Below are 10,726 nucleotides of genomic sequence, written 5' to 3' on the forward strand. Positions count from 1 at the left end.
CTCCACCTGCTTGCAGAGATCAGTGTACTTCTCAATCGTTGTCCATATCTTTTCCAAAAAGATTCCTCAATGCTTTTCTTTTCAAAAGGGAAAAAAAAAGGAAAAAAAAAACAATGCCAACAGCCCAGCGTCCGTGAGCAACCCAACAGTAACAAAGCATGCGTTCGGGATGGAGGAAGGTAAGGCCACACATTTCCATTTGCCGCTTGCTCCTAGGGCTGGGCGGCCGGGATGACTTGGAGGGGGGAATCTGAGCAGCCCTCCTCCCCTCCACTTCCCACACACACCCCTGCCTGCAGGGGGAGGAACAGAAGGGGTCTGACAGGAGGCGTGGAGAAAAGCGCCCACAAAGCTGCCCCAGGGCCAGCAGGCCCCCGTTTCTTTCACTGTTAATCTGTGTTGAAGAATGGGCCCCTACCTCCCCTTACCACATCATTCATTCATTCATTCATTCATGCTAGAAATGTTTAGGGCACCCATGATTTTCCAGGCCACTAGGGATACAGAGATAAGGCACAGAACCCCCCTGGGTCTCCCCTAGATGAGACACGTGGGAGGATGAGGGGGCCTGGGCTAGGAGTCAGCACAGCGCAGGGTAGGGTCTGGCGGGCTCTGCTCGGGGGACAGGACGGGCTCACAGAGGAGTGGACACTTGTGCTAAGCTTTGGAAGATGAGTAGGTGTTCTGGGGCCCAGGGAGCCAGTGAAGGGCTTTTCAGAGCAAGTTACATGAGCACAGGCCCAGAGGCCTAGAACCACCTGGATGGGTCCAAACACCACACAGCTTCATCACTTTTGTGTCTCAGACATAATAACGGGTACCACTAGTGAGGGGTTGGTGGCAGGTCATGGAAGGCCATTTCATAGTGCTGGGGAGTTCAGACCTTGCCCTGGGAACTGTTAGGAGTGGCTGAAGGCTTTTACGCAGAGGAAAAGCAAGATGAGGGCTGTGCTGTAGACAGCCCACTCTGGCTTTGGCATAGGGTGGGTGACCTGGAGTCAGGAGACCGAGGCAAACAGTGCAGGCTTAGCCAGGGCAGAGGCAGAGGAGGGAGAAGTTCAGCAGAGCCTTGGTTACCTTACCCTGGGATGCGGGGGCGACGGAGAACGCTGCCCCCATCCATCTTACCCGGGCCTAACTGGCAAAGGGAAAATGCGAGCAAGGGGCTCAGGTTGTCCCTGGCCCCCCAAGAACGGGACGTTCGTCTTGTAAGCCCCTGGGGGGCTTTCCCTGCACTGTGGTGTGGTGGGCTGGAGTGCATCCATGAAGACTCATTGGTGGGACCACCGAGGCTGCTGGGGTATTTGCTGGGGGCCTATGCCAAGGGACGGTGGGGGTGCCATGCCTGGGCCCGGGCTCCCGTTTCCTGGCTTCCTTGGCAGTGTGGATGTGGAGGCATTTTGCATCAAGGCTATTAAAGCTGCCCCTGAGCTGTAAAAAGGGGCCAGCCTTCCCCATCCTGGTGGCCCTGCCTGCTCCTTCCTCAGGGGCCTTCTTCCTTAGGTCTGGCGGCCCGATCCTAAGGAAGCCCCTGCTTTTCTTGCTCCTGCCGGTGCTCTTCTCCCGCCCACCTGGCCCTGCTGTCAGCGCCCCCTAGTGCCGGGCCGGCCGCGCATGAGGGCCGTGGGACAGAACGCCCACAACTCCTCGGCTTGCTTGTGGGGAAAGAAGGCAACAGAGGGGTCTCTTGGAGTCTGGAGCTTCCACGTAGAATCCCCAGGGTCTACCCTTGGCTTTACCACCCTCTCCATCTCACGGCACAATGGCCTGTCCCCCCAGATTAGGGTGATACTGAAGGAGGAGCAGGAAAAAAAGAGCCTACCTGCCTTGTTTTCTATCCGTATCCAGATAGCTCTTGACTTTCCCAGGCAGCCAATGTCCCTTGGAGGTCAGGGACCATAGTCAGGCCCTCGGTCCCTGTCCACAGTCCCATCCCCCTACTTTCCCCAATTCGTCAAGAGGCCCTGGTGTCCCAGTGAACTGTCCCACCGAGACCCGGGCGACAGGCTCGGCTGATGGATCCCCAGGGCCCCTCCCCTCCCCAGGTCCAGGTGCCCGCCTCCTCCCCACACCACTCTGTGGCTGCTGCAGGCCTGCAGCGGGTGGGGGTCAGTGGCTCGTTCCTGGCTGGCTGGTGTTGGCCAGCCCAGGAATGAAGGCCATGACCCCTTCATTCCCTAACCAGAGCCAGCTGTACTGCACGTGTGGTGGCAGGGGGCCTGGGAGCGGTTGCAGGGTGAAGACCAAGGTCTCAAGCCAGAACAGACGAGTGCAACGTTTTTGCACATCTTGCTGTTTCAAGTGACTGCTTTGAGGTCCTGCACTCCTGGGTGGACAGGCCAGACTCCTTCAGTCACAGGCAGGCATCCCTTGGAGAAGGAAAGGTTGCAGGTCTACATATCTTGGCTTGGGGCAGACTCCAGAGACTGCCCAGTGTGTGTGTGACCATATGTCAAAGCCCCCTGGAGAGAGTGAAAGGGAATCGAAGCTGACCACCTTCAAAAAGCCAAGAAGTAATTGGTTCTTCCTTGCACTCAGCAAGCAGGGAATTCTGTTCCCAACCCACCTACCCCAGGACCTGACTTGGGTTAAGAGATGGTAGGACAATTGAGGGGCCCATAGCTGAATGAGATGGATCAAGCTGCCATATCTGAGATGGCAACATGGATGTGCAGGGCCAGGGAGGCAGAGGAGGAGGAGGGCGGGACTCCCTGCCTGCCCTTCAGGTTGATGCTGAGGGGCCTCCAGGAGACTTGGGGCCTAAGAGGAAAGGAGAAAGGAGGCGCTTCAGGCAAACAGGGACCCTCTCTTCCTTGGAACAGGCCCCTCTCAAACCAGGCATCCCCTCCCAGGGAAACAGGACACTTGCCAGGAGGTGCCAAAGATGAGCCAAGACCTGGCCAGCAGACGGACTGTGTGGGTGAGCATGAGTGAATGAGTGAGTGGCAAAGCCAGGCAGAAGCTCCAGGCACAGGCAGGGCAGGAGAGAGGTGGGGACAGATCAGGCCGGGATGCTGCAGGCCCTCCTGTGTCCTGGCTTCTCCCCACCTGCCTCCCCTGTAGAGCCCGGACAGAAGGCACTGTGGAGTTGGGGGCATGCTGGCTGAGCATGAGTGTGTGCAGGCGTGGGTACGGGCTCGTGAAGAGCTGTGTCGTCCACACACATCCTCGGGGTGGCTGTGCTTCGGGCCTAAGGGGCTTCCTGCAACAGGGAGACCGTGCTCTCACACCAAAGTCTGCCAGCCAGGGGGCTTTCCCTCCCCTGGCTGAGCCTTCCTGTGACCTGAGCTGCCCCCTGCCCATCCAGGGAGCAGGCGGGGATCCCCCTGCGGAAGGACACAAGTGAACCCAGAATGGTGCCTCAAGGCAGGCAGCCTGGCCCAGATGGTGCCCCCACTCCCCAGACCCAACTCTAACCAGGCCTGGCCCTCTCCTGTGTCTTGCAGAACTTCAGCGAGAGGGAAGCATCGAGACTCTGAGTAACAGCTCAGGCTCCACCAGCGGCAGCATACCAAGAAACTTTGATGGCTACCGATCTCCGCTGCCCACCAATGAGAGCCAGCCCCTCAGCCTCTTCCCGACTGGCTTCCCGTAGGTACCAGCAACCTGCTTCTGACTGGCCAGCCCCCTCCCCTGCTGGAGGAGGGGAGAAGTCCCGCTCTGGTCCTACCCTTCAGTCTCTGCTCTTCCTTCATCAACCACCTTCCCCAAGCTTAGTGACAGCAGCCGCCCGTCCTACCTGGATGGAGAAGAGACCCTTCTCCAAGCACCTCAGCGCACCTGCCCTCTGCCACACCTGTCGGTGGAGGCTGTGGCCAGGAGAGACTGCAGAAGCTCGGTCCCTGTGTATGTTTGCATATGACATCCTGCATTGGATCCGCTTTTGTATTTTTTAACCATACCCACGGTGGGGTGGGTGGGGGGGGCCTGGAACAGTGACCACATCTGGGGGCCTGAGTGGGGACAGAATTGATGGTCCACCCGGCCATCTTGACCCTGAGTGGACAGTCACAGCCTCAGCTCCTGTCTGGCTGTGACACACACTGCCCCCAGCTTCCCTTGGTCAGCCCCACTCCAGCACGGGGTGAACAGAGGCCCAGAGTACTAGGGAAGGAGGAAGGGGGGGAGATGCCTCTTTTTCCTCCTTTCTTTCCCCATCTGTTCATGGGAAGTTTGTCTTTCTTATCTTTAAGCCCCTTTACCCTGGTCCTGTACTGATCAGTGAAGGAAACCGTGGTTACTGAGGCCCTGTCGAAAAGTGCACGTCTTGTCCAATAAATCACGCTGCAATTGGTGTCCATCCCTGAGTTGCTGGGGTCAGGGTCCTCTCCAAACGCTGAGCAGAGTCCTATGGCCTGAGTGCCCCGGATCCCAACACCCCCTTTCATGTGCAACTTGGGGGCAGAAGGAGTCAGTGGAGGATTGGAATGGGAAGAACTTTTGTCCTGGAATTTGGACGGGGCCTGATTTAAGCCCATTCTGCATGCATCTTGATTTAAGCCCATTCTGTAAGCATCTTGACTGTTACCAGAGGCAATGAGTTCTTGGGGTACCACGGGGTTGGACCCTCCTCCCTGGGGAACAGGGCTTGCCATGTGCTGGTGGGTTGCTGTCAGGAGGAGAGTCTGGCAAAGCCTTATCTGGGGGGCACCTTGTTGTAATTGCCTCTCTTTTTAAACTCGGAAGATGGAAGGGTGGTCAGGTGAAGGTGGGTATCTCATGAAACCTGGCTGGAAACTTCAGATGACAAGTTCCTGATTTTGTCCCCCCGCCCCACCACCACCACTTCTGGACCTAAAGTAAGTGGCAACAAAGAGACGGGAACCGAGAGAAAAAATGGTGCGTTGAGCAGGAAGGAGACGAATGCTAGTCCTTTGCCCCCTTCCCTGGCCCACACTTCCCAGAGACCCCAGGGAGGCCTTGGAGAATGGAAGGAAACCCACAGAGCCAGTGTGCTTTGGGGTAAAGTTTAATGGAACAGCCATTAAAGTTTAGTTCACAAACAGGCCTTCCCATGCAACTGTCCAGCCAGACCTGGGGCAGCTCCTGGGACCCTGCCCCCTTCACACACACCCATCCCATCCATGGTGCCTGAGAGGCCTTCATCTTCAGTTCCCTCCACCAGATCAGTTGGGGACAGAGCTGGAGGGTTGTTGAATCACACCAGGATCTGTAAGCTAAGAAGATGATCCTGCACAGGGTGGCGTAAGCCAGTCCCTCCTGCCTGAGCACCTGCAGGGCGAGAAGTCACATGCCAGACTGAGGCATGCTTGGGAACACTAGCCTGGCCCCAGCAGTAGGGGGTGCTGGAGGAGCTGCAGCTTTTCCCCATCTTGCTGAATTATTGATGGGCCTGGCACTGCCCCTACCCCCAGCTACAGCCATGTTTCAGTCAAAAAGGGACAAGGAGCAGAGCGCTACCAGGCTACGTGTGCGTGCTGCCCATGGCCTGTCTTCCTGGGGATGGGTTCAGCTGCCCTAGGAAGCATGAGCCCCTCTGAAACCACACCAGGACACGTGGATGTGGCAGAGACCTTGCTACCAGGGGCTCTCTCAGCCATTCAGGGAACTGGCTGGCAGCTTACAGAGTCAGGAGTCCTCCCTGGCCCGGCCCTTCTCCTCCAGTGGGGGCAAAACAGCTGTGGCCTCCCCCAGGCAGGGAAAGTAGTGGGTGTAGGGCTGGACTTGCCGGCTGAGCTTGCAGGACAATCTGGTTATTCATCTGCTTGAAGTCAGGGCAACTCTTTGAGTATGTGGGGGAAGGGTGAGGATAAGAGAGACCAGATAAGCTGGCCCCACAGCGGCTGCCACTGGAGCTCAGGTTATCAGAAAGGCCTTGGGCCTGGCCTCCGGCTAATTGGGGAGGTTATGGAGCCTGCCATAGCCTGTAATCAGCTGGAAGTGAGAGCTGGGCCCCAGGGTTGGGGACCTTACTGGCCACTGGCCCCAGAGCAGCCGCTTCCTATCCTCTACAGATAACATCCAGGGCAATCTGGGACTCACCCCCAGCCCCAGCAGACCTAATGGTGGCATCACCTGGGAGGCGTCAGAACAGGAATCGAACTGTGGCTGATCAGGGGACCTTTAGGAATCCATGTGACCTCCCGATTCTCTCAGCACTACCTGGTCAACGGGCAGCTTTACTACAGACTTCCTCTCAATTTGATGAAGGAAAAATATCTTCATGATCTGGAAAGAGGCCGGTGGGAGCCAGCGTGGCAACTGAAGGAGCAAGAGTACCGTCTAAGATGAGAAAAGGCCTGGTGGGCCTGAGGCCACTTCAAGCACACAAGCTCAAACACCAGGGCCAGCCCCTCTGTAAAGCAGCAGAGGCCAGGCCAGGCAGCCACCAGTCTGGAAGTGGATATGGTTTCTCAGTGGTAATTTTTTATTTTCACAATTCAGGGACTCATGAAACTAGAAAGTACCTGAGAGTTCTGTTCGATCCTCATTTTTTTGCAGATGACAAGCAAGCCTGAACCCCAGAGAAGGGCAGGGCCTTGCCCAGGGTCACAAAGTCACACGCCTAGTGAGCCAATCCCTGTCTGCACCTGGCTGCTTCACACCCTGGCCAGTTCCCTTACAGGGACCCAAATGCGAACTGACCTCCCTGTCCTGTGCCCCTATCCCATCCAGGACGCTGACCCCGCTGATCCCCATCCGGACTCCATCAGGCTTCCTGCCCGGGCTGAGAGACTGAATTTGCAGCTGCTGCCTTGCCCCTGTGTTGCTGGAAGGCAGCCCTCCCACTGCAGACCTAGAACTGGAGGCTCTAGAGGGAAAGGGACAGTGCATCCTGTATGTCTCGAATTCAGAGCAAGAGCCCAGGGGAGGGTGGCAGCCCTGGCATCTCAGGATCACCTTGCTGTAGGAGCAGGGGTAGGCAGCTCAGCAGCACCGGCTTCTTACGAGTGGGTTTGGACTTGCTCTCTTTAAGGTCCCAGGGTCCCATCCCAGCTCTGCCACCAGCAGGTACGTGGCCTTGGGTACATGACTGCATGTCTGGGATTCAGGGTCCTCATGTGTATAGGAGGGAGTGGTGGGGAGAGAGCAGCATGCCCTTCCCGAAGGCGCGACAGAGCAGAAGCAGGCAGAGGGGAAGCTGCGGATCCACAAGGCAAACCCGTGGTTCGAGGGGAAGTTGACAGCCAGGCCAGGTGCCCCTTAGCAGGAATGGGGAGGGCGGAGGCGGCACAGCTGGAGCCCGGATTGTGACACGCCGTCACTGCGCTGCTCCGGGGAATCCCAACCCGCTCCCTGCGAAAGCGTTTCCGAACGCGAACCCAGAGCCTGTGAGCGCGCCGGCAAGCCCCCCTCCCCGCCCGTCGCAGGTGGGCCCGTCCTAGGGGTCCTTCCTGCGCTCTACCCCGTCTCTCAAGCCACTCAGTCGATCGTCCCGTTCACGCTCCCGTGATCCCAGACATCCATAACCATGATCTCGCCTCCATGCACATCCAACGCACGAAGGTTCACAGATGCGCACCTCACTTCTGCGGACCAGGTGTCTCAAGCGTACAGCCGCCACCCGCGGAACCGCGGCCCCGGGCCAGTGAGTCGTCTGCAGCTCCCCGGGTTACGGGATTCCCCAGAACTCTGGGAAAGTCACCTTAAGTCCATCGGGGATGCGGCCTTGGTTCTCGGCCGCGTGATCTCGCCCTTAGGTGCAGAACGACGCCCTTCCCGGGCCCACAGCTGCCAGGCTGGGCCTTGCCCTCGCATCCGCCGGGAAGACCAGGGACGGGGCCACACAGGCCGTGGCTGCGGAGACGCTTCCCGGGGCCACCCCGCGACCAGGAGGGAGTCGAGCCACACGCTCTCCCCGCGTCCCCCGCCCCATCCCAGCCAGTTGGCCCGATACTGCGCGGGATAATTGGGACGGGAGGGAGGCGACGGGCGGGCGGCGGCTCCAGAGAGACTGCGCGCCTGTCAGCGGCAATTTGTTTAAGTGGACGGGACGGACCGGGCCGCTGCGGGCTGGGGTCACCGAGGCCGCGGCCCCCACCCCAACCAGACCTGGGACCGCGGGGGAGCCCGGCCCGGCCGCTAAACCGGGCTGGCTGGCGCCAGGGCTCCGGGAGGTGCGGTCCGGCGGGGAAGCCGTGATGGGAAGCGACTGTGTCCAGGGAGTGTCCTTCACCCCCACACTCCCCACGTCCAGGCAGTGACCGACGGCCCGGCGGCACCCTCACAGCGGGCCCATAGCACGGGGCCACACACGTCCCCTGAGCTTAGCCTGGGCACATTCGTCTGCCACCGAGGGCTTAAGCCAATCTGCAGCCCGGGCCCGGTCACTCGGACGCACGTCCGTCGTCCGCTCTGCCACGCGGCCGCACAGCCCGAGCTTCCTGCTGTCCACTGCCCGCGGGCTCACGTAACCCCGGCCCTGCACACAGAGGAGGAAGCGGCGGGGACCCCCTGCCACCCCCGAGGCTCAACCCGGGGAAGGTCCCAGCAGTGCCCCTTAACCCTGCGAGAGGCAACGGGGCCAGAGGACGGAAGGGCAGCCACGCCAGGCTCAGGACCGCGGCCCCACCCGGCCCAGGCCGTCCCCGCTCCCACCCCCTTTCACTGTTGCGGGAAGCGCGGGGGGCACAGACCGCGCGCCACCAGCCCAAGCCCGCCCGACGCCCTGGCCAGAGACGGCCTGCGAGAGGGAGGGGCGGCCGAGCGCGCGTCCCCCGCCTGTCTGCGGGACCCGGCCGATGCGAAGTGACAGGGGCCGGAGCTTTGTTGTGGAGCCTCGGCCGCCTGGCGCCAGCCGCCCCCGCCCGCGCCCTCCCCCTCCAGCCCCGGGCGGCCCGCGAGGCGCCCCCCGGGGCCTCTTAAAGGAACACGCACACTCGGCCCCGGGGACTCAGCCAGGGGCGCGGGTTCCTGGGAAGGGGGAGGGGGCCGGCCTAGGCGGGGGAGGGGCCCAGCGGAGGCCGCACGGCGCCGCTCCAGGGCCGCCCAGGCCTCCCCAGCGCCAGCTTTCGATGAGCCTCGGGCATTCCTAGCTGGAGAGTTTGGCTGGGGGTCGCTACAGACTCTTCAGAGCGGCTGCAGAAGGACCTCGGGGTGATTGCGGGACCGCGGGGCGGGGCGAGTGGTGGGATCCTGGCCCGGACAGAGCCCCGGAAAGCCAGAGGGAAGGTCGATGCCACTGTAGGTGGGGTCGCCGTCCCCAGATGCAGCCGCCGCACTGTCGCCGCCAGGTTTCTCGGTCAAATAACCCAGGCCTGAGTGTTTCAAACTCTTCAGGCCTCAGACCCCTGGACCAGCTATGGATGGACTAATGAAATGGACTAACGTCTAAAACGCACACATTTAGATGTACACATACTCTTACAAGGACAAAAGTATGTGTCTATACACACACACACACACACACATACACACACGCACGACTTTGCAAATGTATTCACGGATTCCTAGGCCGGTACCTGGGTTACCGGCTAAGGAAAGCTGCGCTGGTTATTATCTGGTCACCTCACCGGCTGCGCAAACGTGTCCCCAACGGGTCCCTCCCCGAGGGGCCACATCTCGCCTAAGGTGGAGCCAGCAGGTATTTGCCTGTGGAAAACTGCAATGGATCCTGCCCCGTCTGCGTAGACTGCGCAGCGCGGAGTCAAAGATTCGTTCTGGCCAGAGAGGAGGTACTAAGAGAGGTGCGACCCAGCCAAGAACGAGGTCGTGGAGAAAACCCTGTGGGGGCGGCGCTCACATGTGCGGTGATGAGGAGTTGTGAGGGCCCTGGGGTCGGTCCCGAAAAGTAGGGAAAACGGTCGCAGAGCCAAACTGCTTCCGCCGGTCCCGAATCCGCGCTGCCAGGAGAGATCCGGCCTTCAAACGCTGCTCCCAACGTTCAACAACGAGGTGCCCTGCGACCGGTGTACGCAGCGGGCGGGCGCCTGCATGGGTCAGTGTTGGATGTGGGATGTACGCGCCCACCACGCTGTTGTACGGGTGGGAATGTCACCCGTGGCTAGTGCATGCTCTGTCTTTTCCTTCAGAACACGACCTTCAGGAATCAGCGTGAGTTTTCGCGCCCGAGCCCGAGCCCGATTGGAAGCAGGTGCGTGGTCGCTTCACTCTCCCCGTGCACACCTTGAGTTACAGCTCTCGCTGCGCACAGAGGGCACCACACGGGGCCCGAAACACACACACACACACACACACACACACACCATCACTTCATGTGGGGGGAACTGGGGCTGCCGGAAGACAGAAGACGAAGACTGATCACGGAACAGGGGGCTTCAATCACAGGTGCTCGCAGACACCCCAACTTCCGCACGCGTTACTCAGCACTCCTTAACTTAGGAGACGTGCGCTTCCGAGAGATGAGAACAAACTAAAAAAGTGGTTGGCAGGGCGAAGAGAGGAAGCCGGTATTTCGGATGAAGGAGACTTTCGTCTCCGGTACCGGATAGGGCGAAAATTCGTCGGGTCGCGGGTGGAGAATCCGGGGTCCGCCCGCGCGGTGCCGCCCTGTGCTCAGCGAAAGGTGCGCTCACCTTCCTAGCCCCGAGGACCCGCTCCTCCCGGCCGCTGGAAAGCTCAGGGCGGGGCCCGGGCCTGCGGAGAACTCCAGGTTCCTTCCGAGTCTTCCGGTGAAGGCGGGCGCGGGTAGGGGGTCCCCACGTTTCCTCAGCGCAAGGCCGCGTCCCGCTCCCTCCCGCGCCGGCCCCAGCAGGGCTCGGCCATGGCTCCACTCACCAGCTCCCGCCACCTGGGATCCGCTCCC

The 10,726-nt window shown here is 60.4% G+C and overlaps 1 protein-coding gene across 4 annotated transcripts in view; it reads left to right on the plus strand.

The window, feature by feature from the left end:
* Positions 1-4,307, plus strand: part of BCAS3 (BCAS3 microtubule associated cell migration factor) — a 714,356-nt gene extending 710,049 nt beyond the window's left edge. The window contains exons 24-25 of one of the 4 annotated variants that reach the window (XM_030828114.1): positions 89-179; positions 3,447-4,300. In XM_030828114.1, coding sequence (XP_030683974.1) covers positions 89-179; positions 3,447-3,483 — 128 coding nt within the window. In that variant the 3' untranslated portion in view covers positions 3,484-4,300. Of the gene's footprint in view, positions 1-88; positions 180-3,446 lie in introns of all 4 variants that reach the window. The other 3 variants (XM_030828112.1, XM_030828111.1, XM_030828113.1) reach the window with 3 other exon arrangements.
* The last annotated feature ends 6,419 nt before the right edge of the window (positions 4,308-10,726 follow it).

This window comes from Nomascus leucogenys, chromosome 14, assembly GCF_006542625.1.
Source record: "Nomascus leucogenys isolate Asia chromosome 14, Asia_NLE_v1, whole genome shotgun sequence".
Taxonomy (NCBI): domain Eukaryota; kingdom Metazoa; phylum Chordata; class Mammalia; order Primates; family Hylobatidae; genus Nomascus; species Nomascus leucogenys.